The following is an 18,863-nucleotide window of genomic DNA, read 5'->3' on the forward strand; positions in this document are numbered from 1 at the left end:
AAAATTCCGATATTATTTCTATTTTTATCTATATTAATATAAATTATTCCAATTGATAACTAAGTAAATTATTATAATTGTAATAAAAATTTAGAGAAGAAATTTTAATATAATCGCTCATGAACACAACGTTTGAAGTTCCCTTTATTCTGGATAAGAGCTCGATGTCTTTTTTGTCAAAGTATGATTACCGAGTAATGAATCCATCTCGGGAACGTAATGATCCTCATCTCCTCTTATTTTCATCGCTAACGATACATTAATTGTCCAAATTAAAACGATTTGCCGCACAAATTGCTAGCTCATCGCCATCTGTCCTTCAAACCCCGTCGATCATTTTCACTCTCTCTCTCTCTATGATAATTTTCCTGTCTCGCAGATATAATTGGATATCACATCAATCTTAAGGCTGTCTTATCACAAATGTTGTTCCGATAATACACGGAGCTATTTTGAAGCAATAAAGTCTATGTTTTCGTAAAAAATATGAAATAATAACGATAATTATTTCTATTTTTTAATTTTATTGTACCTTTGATACAATAGCTTACTTTTTCGTTTCATTTGCAATATATTTCTTACTTCTAATCGAAAATAACTGGATGAATTGAACTTTATTGGAGTCAAAGGTTGAAGATGCCCTAAACATTTCTACGAAGTAATTTTATCTTCCGAGAAATCATTCTTCCGGAGGTTCGTAAATTACCGGAAAACCTCTCATACCACAGTAGCTAAATTTTGTTGTATTTTTTTTCTGCTCAAACAACTCGGCTGCTCAATCATCGCATCTTCTCCCTTTTTTCTCTGTAGATATATATTTTTGTTCTTCCTTCTTCAGTTACGGATAAGCTGAATATACCAAAGGTCTCATCTAGTAGCAGAGGTATACTCTCGACTACTCGAATACCGTCTTGAGACGTACAATTTTTTGGATTTTTGTCTTATATCTAATATCTTTTCTCTTCTTTTATCTGACACGACGTTTAGAGGTTCTCGATAAAAGAACGTTTTGATTTAGCCGCCGTGATATGTATATAGTTACAAAAGTAAAGTTAAACGAATGAGTGTGTGTCGTAAAAAGAGAAGCGATGTAAAGAGCTCAAAGAGAAAGAAGGAATTTACTACATATCAACACTAATAAAAAAATAAAATTTCTCTAGCTGGAAATTCACCCGCAGCTAAGGATGTCAAATAGTTGAAAAAGGAATCACTTCTGACATCCATCTACTCACGGATGAAATCGAAAAATCAGATATCGGTTTGACACACAGACATACATATATAGCCTTACATCTATATAATTTGTAAGAAACTTTTTATATTTACTCTCCAAAATAAAACATAATTCAAAATAAATTCGCAAAAGTTATTTTCTCGTAGACAGAAATGTCTATATGAAAAACGATATTTTAAAATATATTAAAAGTATTGGAAACTTTATTTTGACTTTGTTAGATAACTAAAGTAAAAAAAATAGTCCAAAGGGTATTTTGCATGTAACAGCTAAATCGAAGAAAAATGTGGACAGACGTTATAAAAAAATATATATAATCAACCTTGCATGCAACTGTTCGTGTTTTAAATATAAACTACAGAGAATTCGGAGTTTACTTTGTAGTCGCCGCAATGTCAGAAGCAATTAGCCGAATATCACTGATAGAACACGAAATATATTTTTATGGATATGTAGCCTTTACTTTGATCGTGCTCGGCTGATGGCCACGCACTCTACTAAACTACATACATGCACCACACGCCGGTCTTCCCTTATCGTTATTTTATCTCTTTCGCTTTCGCTTTCTCACCCTCGGTCCCTGCCTCAAAAACTATGGCTTTATCACAAACACGAAAGTTTTAAAAGATACTCTGGGCTTAATCAAAAACAATTATTATCATCATTTTTTTATATTATTATTATTATTATTATTATTATTATTATTATTATTATTATTATTATTATTATTATTATTATTATTATTATTATTATTATTATTATTATTATTATTATTATTATTATTATTATTATTATTATTATTATTATTATTATTATTATTATTATTATTATTATTATTATTATTATTATTATTATTATTATTATTATTATTATTATTATTTATTATTATTATTATTATTATTATTATTATTATTATTATTATTATTATTATTATTATTATTATTATTATTATTTATTTATTATTATTATTATTATTATTATTATTATTATTATTATTATTATTATTATTATTATTATTATTATTATTATTATTATTATTATTATTATTATTATTATTATTATTATTATTATTATTATTATTATTATTATTATTATTATTATTATTATTATTATTATTATTATTATTATTATTATTATTATTATTATTATTATTATTACCGCCTGTATATGCACGCAGTGTTTATTTCTTCAAAAGCAACTAAAATACCACATTTTTTTTTAATCATAAGTCGAACTGAACACGAAACAAACTAAAAAAAATTTATTTTCTTTTTAAATAACTGTTTTTATTAGATATTTTAGTTTTACAAAAAAAAAAAAACTACAGCGCGTAGATATAAAATGAAGAGATAAAATTAAATATTTAATACGAATTATATTTTTTGCCAACCCCAGTTCCCTCAAACGTAGATCCTTGGGACACAGCAAATCTCCAGAGTGAGAAATTATTAACGTGGAAAAAAACATCTGACGAGATTTTGAGTGGTCGTCGACAAATTTCTGTTTCTCTTTCACTCATTTTCGGTCTTTATTTGTCCCGCGGTATGAATATAAGTACATTACACGATATATGTGGCAGGATATATGTACATAAGCATTCCCTCATGCTTTTTAACATTTGAAAATATATACTAATACCAGAGGCCATGGTAATAACTGAATATGCTTCGCATTTATGCTTTCGAGTCAGAAGTGTACCCGTGGGATTGTCGGGTGTTCGTTTGCATGCATATCTAAATCCCACTGCCAACGGGTCTCGGTAAAGTGTATCTAGGACAGTGGATACGTACGTTTCCGCATATTCGAGCTTTTATGTGTTTGCTTTTGAGAAAAAACACTGGAGAAAAATTCCGTACGTTACAAAAGACGTGTATAGTAATGAAAAAAATACCAATTGCGATAGCGGGCTTCATTTTTATTTATATTTAGATATATTCTTTAGCTTTGTTTCTTTTTGCTTTTAATACTCGTAAATACAGAAACTATAAGGGCTATATACAACCTCTATTAATATCAACATGTAGAATCCAGATTAGTTGGAAGATTAAAGCGTGACTTTGCCGTCAGATTCGTAAATTAAATGAAAAAAAAAAAAAAAAATTTTAGAGAGACACAGATTCTCTAAAATGTAGTGTACACCAATAAACGAGCGTCCAATATACTTTGGGCGCCACGTCTTTTCTCAAGACTTTCTCGTTAACGTTCTTCTTTTCGATTAGATGGAAAGAAATAGTTTGTAGTTAAAAGACTTCCTGACTTTTAGCTCTCAGTGCTACTAGAGATAATTGGGACCTACTGGGAATATCAGTTGCTTCGGATCGGAAGAATTTGATTAGTGAAACATACTAAAAACTCTTAACAAGTGAACGCCATTACGTTTAAAAGTAAAATAAAAATAAGAATTCAATCAGTAATGGTATTAGTAATGCCATTAAACTGTTAGTTGCTTATTGAATTAAATCGCTCGGATAAAGAAGCTCACTGTTTTCTGTGTATGAATAAATAGCTGCAAATTTAATAAATGAATGACGTGTATTCTATATCAGAAAAGCGTTTTCAAATAAATATTTACGAAACCGCAGATAAATCAAGTGACGTGTTATCAGCATTTTCATTTTTCAAAAAGCAACACGTCAAGTCAGGTACCGATCATTTTTCTCAAACCGTCTCTTATTTACAACAGCTCTTCAGCTCTATCTTTCTGTCTGTATAGCGACTCATGTTTTGTATCGATTAGTTTTTGCTACTCCAGGGAAAGTCACTTAGGTGCTGATGATACCTCAGTTTATTCCTACACATCAGTCAATTTCTGTCTTCGTGACATACTTCATCATTGTCTTGTAGCCCGATAAAAATAACATAATTTACAGACATTGAAGAAGTATAAAGTATTTTCATAAGTAAAATGTACTTTTCCGAAAATTTATGGATAGATTTTTTTATTTATGTTTGTATTATAGAAGAGTATGCATAACTGAGATTGATATTGATAATGTATATTAACGTTGCAGTTTGATCCATCGGGACACGAGACCGGAACCAGCGATAAGATGTTCAACCCTGAGGGGTGCTACGAGACTACCGGTGGCTCCAGATCATCGTAGCGAAGCAAGATTGAGGATCGACCCGAAGGTTCTGGTCTTTGTTGAGACTCTCTACTCGAGGGTGGGTCGAGAGATCGCCGAGTTGCTCGTTTACAATCGGATTAAGTGAGTATGATGGGCATATTCATAGAATGATAAAACTGAAAAGTCTCGTTTTTATTTTTTGCATTTTTTTTTCGAGCTTTCATATTTAAATTATTTTATACTCGTTCCATTTACATAACGATATTTTATTTTATATGTCAGTACATGATTTGTTCATTTCTCTTTTTTATTAAAACGTCTGTTACAGAATTTCGCGAAATACTAATTGAACATTTCATTTTATGAAATGAATTTTTATCTTGATTTTAATTTATTCATATTGAGTTCATTAGGTTATGGGATCTATACAAGTACTTTGCTTTTATGCTAAATGGTACTTTATAATTAATATATAATATAACGATTAAAAGTTAAATTAGGAGCTTAAAAATATTCTTTGCTTTGATGAATATTATTATAATTTCTATTCTATGAAGGGACAGCAGTTAGCATGAGGATAACAAAAAGCAGCTTATTTTTAAGTCCTTATTTTGAAATTCTATAGAATTTCGCAATTAAAGAAAATTGCAATCGACTCAAAGTAAAAAGAGGAAACCAACGAAGTGCTGTTCAAAGTCATATTATATATATATATTAGGGTGGGTCAAAAAAATCGAATAATTTATTTTTGACTTTATACTCTGAAAAATAGGTTCGTAGACACCTAAAAAGAATTCTCTCCAAGTATAAGCTCTTAATTATAACGGGAAGGTCCTCCGCTTTGCGGGTTTCTATTTTTTTCGAATAATCCGATAAAAAAATTTATATCTCGCTTCCAACTGCTTGGAAAAATATTCCGTGGCATAGATTTTGTGAGAAATTGAATGCTTTACAAAAAAGGTCTCTTATGACTTTTTCAAAAACTCAACCGATTAAAAGATATTCATAGTTGAAGTTTGGCTATTTTAAGGAAAATATTCGTTTTTATTATGAATTTTATAAGTCGATGAAAAAAATTATTTCGGATTGCGGAACTCATGATTTTGTAGGAAATTTACTGCTCTACAAAAATGGTCTCTTATGATTTTTTGATTAAGTGAAGCCGTTACGAGATATTCATCGTCAAACATTAACGAATATCAATATTTCCAGTTTTTGATCAATAATTCGATAAATTTTAATTTAAACTATGAGTTTCAGGAAAATTTACATAAATTTGAGTTTCGATCGATAAAGAAATGTTATAAACAATTTTTTTAATATTGTTTTCAGTCTTGAGCTTGTTTGATTGCATTAAAACAAGAAATTAGAGCATTTTTTTCGACATATAGCCAATGATTAGTTTAATTTGAAGTGAATGACATATTTCTTTGTCAAATTTAATATGAAAAGTATTGAATCAAGTGAGAAACAACCAGTATTTAACTTTTTTATAGATAAATTTTTTATTGAATTATCAATTGCAATATAATTGTCTATATTTTTAACATAACAGTACGCTATTACTATAAATAATTTCTTTTATTACAATTTGGGAATGTTTTTGATGTTCTTTGACAACTTGCAATAAGTACTGGAATTGTTCTTCATTTTTGTCAAGCATTGATTATATTCACTGACTAATGCAACAGCTCGCTCTGCTGAATCATTGACAACTTTTAGTTGTTGAAAGTATTCTTTATTTCGAGATAACTCTCATTAGTAGGCCATAATTCAACATCGACATCAAGAAAGTCATACGGTAGATCGAAGATTTTGAAAAGATTTAATGACTTTTTAGACACAAAGTCACTCAGAGTTCTCTGCGCCAATGAATTCAAATCTTTTTAGCAATTACAAATCTTTTAGCTTTAGAATCTGTACCTTCACGAGTATTAACAGCTTCAACAATACTTTTTTACTTCTAATGGAACGCCATCGTCAAACAGTGATAAAATGGCAAGTTCATCGCTCAAATACCATAAGTGCGAAATCATTTTTTCACACGTAGCTGAAGAAATCAAAGGATTGATATGTTTGTACTCAATAAATTTTTCATAAACTGCAAGTCATGATAAGCAGCAGTTGTTGCAGAAGTTGATGAAAACCAAGCTTTTAAATACAATGTGACTATAAAAATACAGAAATGACGAAGACCATGCAATTCTTTCTGAGAGAGTTTGAATTCATCTCTGAATAGATACATTTTCAAACTATAAATGGCCTTAGCCATCCATCTAGCATGATGAACAGCACCAGGACGTTTGAAAGAAATCTTTTCTTGAGGCATTTCTCCAAGGAAAATCAATGATAATTCCAATAATTCTTTATCTAACTTATTATAACATTTCTTTATCGATCGAAACTCAAATTTATGTAAATTTTCCTGAAACTCATAATTTAAATTAAAATTTATCGAATTATTGATCAAAAACTGGAAATATTGATATTCGTTAATGTTTGACGATGAATATCTCGTAACGGCTTCACTTAATCAAAAAATCATAAGAGACCATTTTTGTAGAGCAGTAAATTTCCTACAAAATCATGAGTTCCGCAATCCGAAATAATTTTTTTCATCGACTTATAAAATTCATAATAAAAACGAATATTTTCCTTAAAATAGCCAAACTTCAACTATGAATATCTTTTAATCGGTTGAGTTTTTGAAAAAGTCATAAGAGACCTTTTTGTAAAGCATTCAATTTCTCACAAAATCTATGCCACGGAATATTTTTCCAAGCAGTTGGAAGCGAGATATAAATTTTTTTATCTGATTATTCGAAAAAAATAGAAATCCGCAAAGCGGAGGACCTTCCCGTTATAATTAAGAGCTTATACTTGGAGAGAATTCTTTTTAGGTGTCTACGAACCTATTTTTCAGAGTATAAAATCAAAAATAAATTATTCGATTTTTTTGACCCACCCTAATATATATATATATATATATATATATATATATATATATATATATATATATATATATATATATATATATATATATATATACAAAAAAGTAATGAGAGAAATGAACATTTACGTGTATATTATTTTAACTTTCATAACCTCGGTGATACCTCATAATTGGTAATAATATATCGAAACGCTATGAAAGCTAGTAATTAACAGCGTGTTTGCGTGATGCAATATTATGTACCAAACTTAATCAAAGTGAGACGAGAAAATAATTAAAGCAGCGTTAGAATTCTAATTAATTAAATTCTGAAGGAAATTGTAAAAGAGCTCGAGACCAGTGTATTTGTAGCAATTATACTCATTATAAAAGAAAGAGTGGAAAAAAGGGTGGAAAGTGTGGAGTAAAAGTGAAAATTGAATTACCCGACAAAAGTCGATCACACAAATCCAACAAGGAACTTTAAATAAAAGAGCTGCTGAAGGTATAAATTGCCGGAGAAGGTGGAAATTGACGAGAAATGCCAGTACGTTCATTAAGATAATCACTGATGCCTGAATAAATTTCAAACTCAGATCACTCCCAACGATTTGGCTCGCTTTGCAGTATATACACGTTATTTCCTCTTGCTTGCATCCTCTCTATCTACATTTGCACACCAGTTAGGTATGTCGTTTTCACTGGTATGAAATAATTGTACCACCCAATTTCTCTCTCTATTACTCCACTCTGTATACTTAAAAATAAACATACACACGCATTACCTCTAATCCTTGTTTTTCACCACTAATTTCCGGTTTTGTTAGTTCTTATGCTCATAAAATAATAATTTACTCAGTCTTTATAAATTTTTATGGCCTCATTACTCAGTTGTTTTTCAATCTCTTACTTCCTATACTCATACTCATAAAGAAAGATTATTGTACTCATTTTTTTTTATTCTTGTATTATCAAACATTCCAAATGAATGTTGTTTTGATAAAGATATTTTTTTACAATCTTATCAAGGCTTAAAAGTTTCAAATGAGATGTACGAGACATGCCACATTTAAACTAAATATATTCAAGTTAAAAGTCGAAGAAATCTTGAAAAAAATTACCAGTGTTTGTATGCAGGAATCAAACCTACGTCTTTTGATATCGCGCAAACTGTTTTAAGTCAAACCAAGATTGACTATGTAATTGGATTAACATATTATTTGCTTTTAACTTGACACAGCAATCATTTGAACATTTAAATTGAATGTGAAATGTCATCTGGTTCATATCATCAAAAAATAATAAGATTGTAATACTGATAAAATTGTTGTAGACGATCCCCTCCACTCTTTTTTCGAGGAAAATTGTGGGGAGTTAAAGTTGAAAAACGAAGAAGTTAAGGAGACTCCACTGTACTGGTATTATTTTTTGTACAACAAACCAACTTTTTTTCATTAAGAACAAATCACATCTTTTTCTCTCTTTGCACTCATCGAGGGAATCCATACTGTTTTTTGTTACTCGCTACAGTGAAGCTATTGCAGATAATTCAATAATCTATTTAATTACAGAGCGTTTTTTCTAAAATTTTTCTTTATTTATAAGAAATTCATGAACCTTTAATAACTGAAGCCGCCTCTTAATCCGAAAATATATCCTAACAATCCAGAGAGTAATTACGTCTGAATTCTTAAATAGAAAGTTAATCAACTGATAAATCAATAGCTCAATAAATTAATGAACTGACGGTGAATTAAATCAATACTAATGTCAGTTAATGAAATACCATTGAAATTACTAATAGCTCACATACCGCTAGTAGCAGAATTAATTTTGTATCATTAATGCAATATAAAAATTACAATCACGGCTAGAGATTATTGAGGAAGTACTTTGTTGCTAAATTAAATCCCTTTATCCCTTTATCAGATTACAATTCAATCTAGGAGATAGCCTGTAGCCTCTAGAGCATACAACCCACCAACTAAACAGATCATTAAACTTCTTTTCATTATTTTTTTTTTTTTAATCATCAAAATACCAATCGACTATTTAATTTTATCGATAATTTCTATTTACCGAACCAAGTAACTCTGTCAAATTTACTAACAATATTGGCGGTATTGTACAATAGCTTGGTTAAAAAAAAAGCCCTTTGCCAGCCATTTAATAAATTAAAAAAGAGAACAATCGTCCAACACCTGAATAAATTTAACAATTAGTTTATTATTCACACACAGTAGTGATCAGGTTCGGTCTGTCTGGCAATATAAAGATTAAAATGGACCATTTGAATGATCGACTGGAAATATTAAACCGCAACTATGTTACAATACCTTTGATGAAAATTAATTATCAGTTAGCTGCACACATAACTTTACTGAGAGAATTCAATTGCGGACTGGTCTACTCATACAAATAACGTTATTACTTTATACATATATAGATCACAGTTATTGAGAGCCCTTTGTCATCGTAGATTCAAGGCTACAATATATAGAATATCGTATATATTGAACTGAATTATGGTTGATATAGAGACAAAGATATAGACATAGACATAGACATAGACATAGACACAGATGCTTTATGATTAAGTCTTGTATAACTCTCCGAGGTAAAGCCCTTTTAGTACCCTTGGAAGAAAGAGGTCATTGAATTCTGAAATGGCGACTTAAAGCCAGAGAACATCCTAGGTTAAAGTAGAAACCAACTATGCTCAAACGGTTAATCCAACTGGACCGCATTGTTTGGAAAGGGAATCGCAGAAACACGTGCCAAACTTTCGTTAAAATAGTCCAGTTAAATGTAACGTTCTGTCCGTTGAACTATCGTCAACGTCGACAGAAGTACTCCGTATGCATATGCCAATATTTTTTTTTATTGCTTTTGAAAATTTTTTTCAACATTCAATAAATTAAAGTGTGCTGCAACATATTTAACATGTATATGGTGAATCAATTCAACGAAATTGCCTTGAATATGAACAATTACGTCGAAACTTTTAAAAGAAAAGTGTAGTCTTGAGATTACACGAAAATTGAGGATAAAAAGAAAAAGAAAGAATAATAAAAAAGTAAAGAAGCTAAAAAGCTCTATAAGATACCCGACAACCCAGACATCTGCTGAGAGTTGAATATTATCTCTGAATGTCGTACCTTTTACCTATTATGTAGTTTCATCTTTAGGAATCCATACAAACCTTTGAGCACTCCTTCACTAGCTAGCTATCATCCCACTCAATAGTTTCATCCTCAACATTTTTTTTTCTCCTACATCTTTCACGAGGACTCTTGTGTCCGAGCTTTCACCGTCATCATCAACTTCATTCATTTGTTCTGTTCTCACAATAGTGAAGTACTGTGGGCGTTTTTTCTCTCTAAATGAACAGCAACTCTAAATTTCATGTAGCGTCAATAATATTTTTTTTTTTTTTTTTTTTTTTTTTTCGGTGGAGCTTTATAAAAAATTAATTAAAATAAAGATTAGATCTCCATGATAAATTTTCATTCATGTTTTATTGGTTAAGGGAAAAGAAATTTAGATGAATAATTTAGAGGATAGGATTAAAATTTTAGATCAATACGAAAGTAATGGAAAATGTTTGATGGAGAGTTTGGGAGCGCCTGAGGTACATGTGGTAATAAAAATGATGAAGTAGAAAGAGAAAAATAAAAAGAAGGTAAAGTTAAAGTTAAAGTAGACGGGAAAATAGCGAAAGGAAAATGGTGTGATCGATTAAAAACTTCGTTATTGAGGGTAAATCCGAGAGCTAGTGGCTGTATGACGGTGAATGCATTTCAGATGGATCCCTGAAGGCTACAAGCTATTTGAAGGCAAAAAAAAAGACATGGAAAAATCCCAAAACACGAATGGACGTTATTACTAGCGGAAATTGTCAGAATCGTAAGCACGAACGAACTGTCATGTGAAAAAGGTCTAAGTTTTTGAGAGAGGGGTCGAGAAGATAACCTGAAGCCAATACCACGTGTTCACTCTACTTTCGGTAGACAACTTCCAATTCGATCTGAAAACTGGCGTCTGTTGGATACGAAGAATAAAAGAGTTTCGCGTATCCAGTTTGTTCATTTATTTTTAAGTTCATACGTATAGGTGTACGATACAGATTTTTTTACATTTTTCTTCTATCCAGGTCTTTGCCGATCAACTTGAAACGATCTTCTTTTGTACAAACGAGTGTGTTCCCAATTTACGAAATTGTGTGACTGCTATTTTCTCATTCTCCTTATTTGCGCTCTTTGTTCACGATTGGCACTTGTGTGAGCTTTGCTCGTATCGGCAAATATTCTCTCTCGGGACTGCGAACAACTCGTACAATATATGGGGTATTCCATGCCAAATCGATCACTTTTGACCCCGACCCTTTTCGATTTGGCCGAAAGTTTTCCATCCTTTTCTACCTTATAAAAAACGGTTCTCAGAATTTTTTTACCTAACTCCAAAAAAGTTATGAATTTTTCAAAAAAATGGCTTTTTTATTTTCAAATAGCCATAACTTTTTCAAAACTAAACATTTAGGTACCTTTTTTTTTTTTAAATTTTTGTTTTTAGATGTACTTTCCGATAAAAAATATTAAAAAATTTTTGTAAGTCAATACATATGGAATTTTTCAGTTTTTTGACAAAAATCAATGATTTTTCGAAGTTCGACATTTTTTTTTTTAATTTTTTTTTTCTAAAATAAACTTTAATCAATTCCACAGTTATCCCTGTAGAACCCAGATTGGGCCGATTTCTCTTTCTATTTTTTTTATTCAATTGAAAAAATATTGTTAAATTTTCAAAAATGGAAAAAAAATTTTTTTTCATAAATTTTATTTATATAATGAGATAAATACAATTCAACGATTTCACGGCATTATATTCACAATTTAGAGGCTTCATCGATGACTGTATTTAGTAAGATTCAAATTTTAATATATCAATTAGATCGATAAACTAGGGATAACAATTATCGACTTACCTATAGCCAGTAAACTAGATGCTATAAGCTAGTATGTTTTGATTAAAAGTGCGGCTTTTTCATTTTGAGATCTAAAACATAACCTATAAATCTTTTGTGCAATCTAGTGTTTTATAAAAGATTGTCATTACATTTGTTGTATAAATAAATAATTTCTCTAGTTTATAAGCGCTTTTTTAATTTGTCTTTATGGCGTCAAAAAGGTATTTGATCGGTGTTGTAATCCTTTTGAGTTGGAATCTCATTTAAAAAAATTGGTTTACGTCCGGCGACTGATATTATGAAAGTAACGTTAGGATTAGATGATAATTATTTATTATGCAGTTCATGTCGAAAAAAGCTTCAGAGTTAGTGAAGCAACAAACAAATGCTCGTAATGATCCTAGTGCTGATGTAAGTGACCGTGAAGACAACTATAGTGACAATAATGACAACAATGATCAGGCTGATAATGATAGTAATACAACTGCCATGGATCTCCCATTATCCTTATCATTCCGTAAGTTTTTTTAATTATTTATACGTTACTTGAATACATTTCTAGTAGCTATATGTTTCACTATTATTTTTAAGGTTCCATGTCATTTGATAGCGAACCCAAAGCATCACAATCAAGCTCAGGATCCCAAGTTAGCGCTGCAACTCAATTACCCGTAATAAACCATGCATTAGAATTGTTAAATCAATCACCGATTCCATCGAAGAAATTGAATGATAATCAATTTTTGAACAATAAAATAAATCGGGTATCCGACAGCTTAAAAAAGTTTTGCTTTCTTCTTCAGATGAAGAATCGATTGATGACGATGGTGAAAATTTTCGCTCTCTAATTAAAATGTTGTATGATAAATTCAACGATAAAGAAACTGATAAGTCTTTGAAAATACAAATTTTAACATTATTACCTGTAAAATGGAGTGAGAGACGTATTTGTGAAACTATGAATACATCAAGACATTTGTCAAGAGTAGCAAAAAATTTGGTTGAAGAAACGGGTTTACTTTCTACACCTGAATCGAAATTAGGTATGGGTAGCGTAAAATCGATGTTTTAAATAGACTTGAAAACTAAATTACTCAACATTTTTGTATAGGGAGGACAATTACTGATCAGGTAAAATTAAAAGTCGAAAATTTTTACAACGATGATGAGTATAGTGCTCAAATGCCCGGTATGAAAGACTTTGTATCAATTCGAAGTGATGATGGTAATCGGATACACGTCCAAAAAAGACTTATCCTGTCTAACTTAAAAGAATTATACCAATGTTTCTGTGAAATAAATCCTACTGAGAGAATTGGATTTTCAAAATTCGCTTCTTTGCGACCAAAACATTGTGTGTTAGCAGGGGCAAGTGGAACACACACCATCTGCGTGTGTACGATTCATCAAAACGTGAAGTTAATGATGCTTCGTAATTATCAAATTAATTAATAATTATAAATGCGTGAATTTTAAGTTTACTAAATTACTGTTATTTTAGGTGCAAATATTTATTCTTTGACAAGGAACACAGAAAAGCCCATTAAACACTACAGCGATTACTTGAGCATGATTATATGTGAAAATCCATCTTTTCAGTGTTATTTAGGTGGATGTAAAAACTGTCCTGGGGTCAATGAGTTGAGTAAAATTTTACTAAAATGTTTTGAGGACCGGGAAATCGAGAATATTACATATAAATATTGGATATCAAAACCGAGAAGTAGTTTAGAAACTATTATTAAGCCTACAGAAGAATTTGTGGAAAAATTTTGTAGTGAGTTAGAAATTCTTCTACCTCATTCGTTCATTGCTAAGGAGCAAGCCCAATTCTTGAAGACATTGAAAGAAACATTGAAACCAAATGAATATGTTATTATTTGTGATTTTGCAGAAAATTATGCCTTCGTAGTACAAAATGCGGCAGCTGGTTTTCACTGGAATAATAATCAGGCAACAGTTTTTCCAGTCGTTATTTATTATACAGTAAATAACAAACTTGAACACAAAAGTTTAGTAATTATCTCAGATTCTAACAAACATGATGCCGTTGCTGTTCATGTTTTCATCGAAATAATAACTGATTACGTGAAAAGTCTTCCTGAACGTTGTAACAAGATTTATTATTTTTCTGATCGAGCTCCTCAACAATTTAAAAACTTTAAAAACTTTGTAAATTTATATTACCACGAAGATGATTTTGATATTCCTGTTGAATGGCATTTTTTTGCGACTGCCCATGGGAAAGGTCCGTGTGATGGAATCGGTGGTATTCTCAAACGACTTGCAGCGAGAGCAAGTCTCCAACTCGCGGTAGACAAACAAATAACGACACCAGAAGAACTTTTTGAATGGGCTTCTGCACCGGATAACTTGCCGAATATTATAGTGAAGTTTTCCCCAGAAGAAGATTATGACACAGCAGTAAATGATTTAAATGATCGATTTTTGAAAACGAAACCGATTACAGGAACTTAACAACTACATTGTATAATTCCGGATGAAAATGGTTGTTTACTAGTTAAAAACTTTTCGAATTCGAATGAACACAGAATTTGTAAAATATTTAAACGACAGAGAGAAAAGTAATTAATTTTAGCTGCATCAATTATTGATCTTACTAATTACAGTCATCGATGAAGCCTCTAAATTGTGAATATAATGCCGTGAAATCGTTGAATTGTATTTATCTCATTATATAAATAAAATTTATGAAAAAAAATTTTTTTTCCATTTTTGAAAATTTAACAATATTTTTTCAATTGAATAAAAAAAATAGAAAGAGAAATCGGCCCAATCTGGGTTCTACAGGGATAACTGTGGAATTGATTAAAGTTTATTTTAGAAAAAAAAATTAAAAAAAAAAAAATGTCGAACTTCGAAAAATCATTGATTTTTGTCAAAAACTGAAAAATTCCATATGTATTGACTTACAAAAATTTTTAATATTTTTTATCGGAAAGTACATCTAAAAACAAAAATTTAAAAAAAAAAAAGGTACCTAAATGTTTAGTTTTGAAAAAGTTATGGCTATTTGAAAATAAAAAAGCCATTTTTTTGAAAAATTCATAACTTTTTTGGAGTTAGGTAAAAAAATTCAAAAAAATTCTGAGAACCGTTTTTTATAAGGTAGAAAAGGATGGAAAACTTTCGGCCAAATCGAAAAGGGTCGGGGTCAAAAGTGATCGATTTGGCATGGAATACCCCATATATATGGACAATACACCTGCATGCATACAATACCGAATTGGTTATTTCGTGAGCAAAGCACGAAACTGCTTTCAGCGTACTTGCGAATCGAAACCAGGGAAGCTACGCATCCTTCATGAATAATTCTACATGTCGTGTTATATACCTCTACATAAGAGCATGCAGGATATTCATCCAGGGAGTCTAAAGACCATCTAAATCCAAAGATTCCCTCCATTTGTTTTTAAAGTTTAATTTTTATGATAAATTGCCTTTTAGAAAAAAAAAAAAAAAAAAACCAACCCAAGGAGCCAACATGGATATGAATACTGTCATATCAAAAGTAGTCTAATTTGTTTGAAATCTACAGTTTTGGGACTTATCCTTCGTTTTTTAGGATTTTTTTATAATAAAAATTTTTTTCGTCAAAATTATTAGTACCACCTCAAAGTAGACATTACTATGAACGGAAAAGTAAATCATTACTGGAATTAATCAATAATCTCAACACTGCTTTGAGAAAACTGAATAATTCCCTACACATGATTTATCACTAATCAGAATTCGCATCACATCCTTACGATTCTGACTCTACTGACAATCAATGTTGGGGTAATAATCAATATAATTATCACGTTAAACTTAATTAAGATTTATTTTCATTGTTGACTAACGCTCGAACGCGTGGATGACAAGATAAGAAGATGTCGCATTGATCCAAGCCTTATCCTGTGAAATGTCATGTAAGAACACTCCCGGAGGTACATACGTGACATGAATACCGAGAATCCGTCGGGAAAATACACTCACACATTTATACACTTCAATGAGAAATGTCAACTTCTCCGTAACAATAATTCTTTCTAAGGCGGTATTTATATATATTTTTTTTTTCATCCCTCTTCAATAAAATAGATCGAATAAAAATTACTTATATTTTTACTAAAAAAACGAGTTCAATGAAAGCAATTTAATAAATTATTTTGCAATTCTTTATTGCTTTGTTCTCTGTGTTACGTTCGAGGTGTCACAAAAAAACAATTATAATCATAATAAATAGAGTATTTGCGCGAATTTTGACAAAGCCGCTGAGAAAGTGAAAGAGAATCCCATGGTGTTGGTTGACAATACGACGCAGCTGGCTAAAAGGACCCTTTTAAATTACATTCTATCTCGAGGTATACACACTACTCTCACAAAAAGAGAAAATATATATCTATATATAATGAGTACTGAGAGTAAAGGCGAATACAATCCAGAGGCTTGACAAAAGATCGTACACTCGGTTTTTCAACTGCATTTTATCAAGCTGTCGGGCACAATTTCTTTCCTTTACCCTCAGTCAATCATTTACTTTGTTTAACGAATTTACACTGATAAATAAAAACTTATCGAATAAATAATTTAAAAAAAAAAAAAAAAAAAAATTCAGAGCTAAAAGCACGATTTATCTTTACTCGTAATCTATAAAATCTTTTTATTTTCACATAATAAAAAAAGAAATCAAAGAAAATAAATGAAAAAATAAAAATATCGAGAAACATCGACAACTATTTTATTTACTGTTGGATAAAAAATTTCAAGATATTGATCAATATTTGACTGGCTGACTCTATTGGGAATTGATTCACACAAATTTTGTTTGAGATAAATTCTCTTTGCCTAATGGAAACAGTTATATTCTCTATCTTTATATGTATGCGTATATTTGTAGGTAGTTTTATGTTTAAATACATTTATTCTGGGGAAAATAAAATGGATAGATTGAATTGAATACACAGCTACGGCGTCAAAGTGATTTAGAATTAATATCGTCGGTGAATGTAAATGAATGCGCGCTAAGAGAATTTTTATGGAAAAATAGAAAAAAGGAAAAAAAAGAGAGGCTGAGTATGAGTACAGAAGCAAAAACGTTGTTGTATATTGTCAAATTAATAATGCACTTATACACGTTGTACAAACAGTACAAGAGAGAAATTGCGAATGACATGTTTATACATATATCTATGTGTGTTTAACCAGAAGGGTAGCTAGTATGTAGAAGCGACACAAATGAACACTAGGCATCACAGGGTACGAGAGACAGGCTATACTTTTTTTTTCATCTCTGAACAATTGCCACGATCGTGTTGATTACTTAATTAATATTGGTGGATTTGCATATGTGTGGGTATTTGTACATGATGGATAACTAATTAAGTCACGTCATCGCCAGAAACTATTTAAAAGCCTTCCGCTGATTCAATCAAAATGCCCTGGTTTAGTTGTTAAACAATATGATTGGTTAATTTGCAGATTGACTGATATAATATTGTGTATAATTGACTGATTTACAATTTGTTTTAAAATTGTTATTTTTTTTTTTTCTTTTTAGATACAAGGTAGAAGTAGCGGGTAAATCATTACCAGTGCTGACGAACCTCGATAAAGGGAGATACGGTGTGCTGGTATTTGAAAATCTAAACAAGTATCTTCAAATGGACAAATGGAACCGTGAGTTACTCGATAAATATTGCCGCGAATACTCTGTTGGAATTGTTGGATTTGCACCACCCGGTGAGGAGAGTCTTGTAGGTGCCCAATTGAAAGGATTTCCATTATTCATCCACACGAATTTACGACTCAAGGTAATTAAAATTTTTAATTAATATCACAGAAGAAAAAATTGATTAGACAAATAAATAAAATGAATTTTTTGAAATTAGTTGATCGGTCGGAGTAAAACAAAACAAATCGGATTTTTTCTCTGTGATCCATGACCTTAAAAAAATAAAATAAAATAAAAAACGAAGCCAAGAGCGCTGATTAGTTGCCCTCGTAGAGAGCGATTCAGGGTCAAAAGTTCTTGCTCTATTTCCGAGATTACATTCTCCGTCTTTAGATTTTCTGTCTTTCGATTCAGTGGCGCGTGAATGCGCGATCCAAATTCATCGTGGATACTCTATTGTTCCTTTTAAACAAGAAGACTAATTTTTTCCTCCCTTTATGTAATAATATTAGATCCTTGATATTTTTTTCTTTGTTTTTATTATTATTATTATTATTATTATTATTTTTTTTTTTTTATTATTATTAGTAATCCATTTGTTTTATTTCTCATTCATACGGTTTGCTTTGGTCGTTAGGATGCACAGCTGAACGCGGCCTCACCCATCTTGAGGTTGACCAGATCCGGCGAGACTGCCTGGGGGCCTCTACCCGGTGGTGACTGGACCATTTTTCAACCAAACGACAGCACGTACGAGCCACTAGCCTGGGCGTACCGAGACAGCCTCGACTATACTAATCAAAAAACTCCTCTTGCCACCGTGATACAGGTATTATTATTATTATTATTTTACATACATATTATTAAATTACTTTTATAACTCAGTGACGTTGAATTTAACTTGATGATAAATTCAATATTACCTGCTCTTAAAATGACATTTTCACTTTGAATTATTTAGAAGTGAAGAGTAGGTAGTGCTCAAA

The 18,863-nt window shown here is 30.7% G+C and overlaps 3 protein-coding genes across 4 annotated transcripts in view; all 3 read left to right on the top strand.

The window, feature by feature from the left end:
• Sfl (N-deacetylase and N-sulfotransferase sfl) overlaps window positions 1–18,863 on the top strand; it is a 58,354-nt gene that overhangs the window by 33,106 nt on the left and 6,385 nt on the right. For both annotated transcript variants that reach the window (XM_074247846.1, XM_074247847.1), the window contains exons 3-5: window positions 4,246–4,443; window positions 17,764–18,016; window positions 18,515–18,706. In XM_074247846.1, the coding sequence (XP_074103947.1) occupies window positions 4,246–4,443; window positions 17,764–18,016; window positions 18,515–18,706 (643 nt within the window). The remainder of the gene's footprint in view (window positions 1–4,245; window positions 4,444–17,763; window positions 18,017–18,514; window positions 18,707–18,863) is intronic.
• LOC141531487 (uncharacterized) lies at window positions 10,779–13,048 on the top strand. The gene is made up of 3 exons (XM_074249333.1): window positions 10,779–10,865; window positions 12,543–12,717; window positions 12,792–13,048. The coding sequence occupies exons 1-3, from the start codon at window positions 10,779–10,781 to the stop codon at window positions 13,046–13,048; spliced, it is 519 nt and encodes a 172-aa protein (XP_074105434.1).
• Window positions 13,374–14,921, top strand: LOC141531034 (uncharacterized). Its single transcript, XM_074248504.1, has 2 exons — window positions 13,374–13,632; window positions 13,702–14,921. Exons 1-2 carry the CDS (start codon window positions 13,383–13,385, stop codon window positions 14,676–14,678), a joined length of 1,227 nt encoding a protein of 408 aa, XP_074104605.1. The 5' UTR covers window positions 13,374–13,382; the 3' UTR covers window positions 14,679–14,921.

This window comes from Cotesia typhae, unplaced genomic scaffold (genome assembly GCF_013202065.1).
Source record: "Cotesia typhae breed Kobodo isofemale line unplaced genomic scaffold, CoteBio_Ctyphae contig_5, whole genome shotgun sequence".
Lineage (NCBI taxonomy): Eukaryota > Metazoa > Arthropoda > Insecta > Hymenoptera > Braconidae > Cotesia > Cotesia typhae.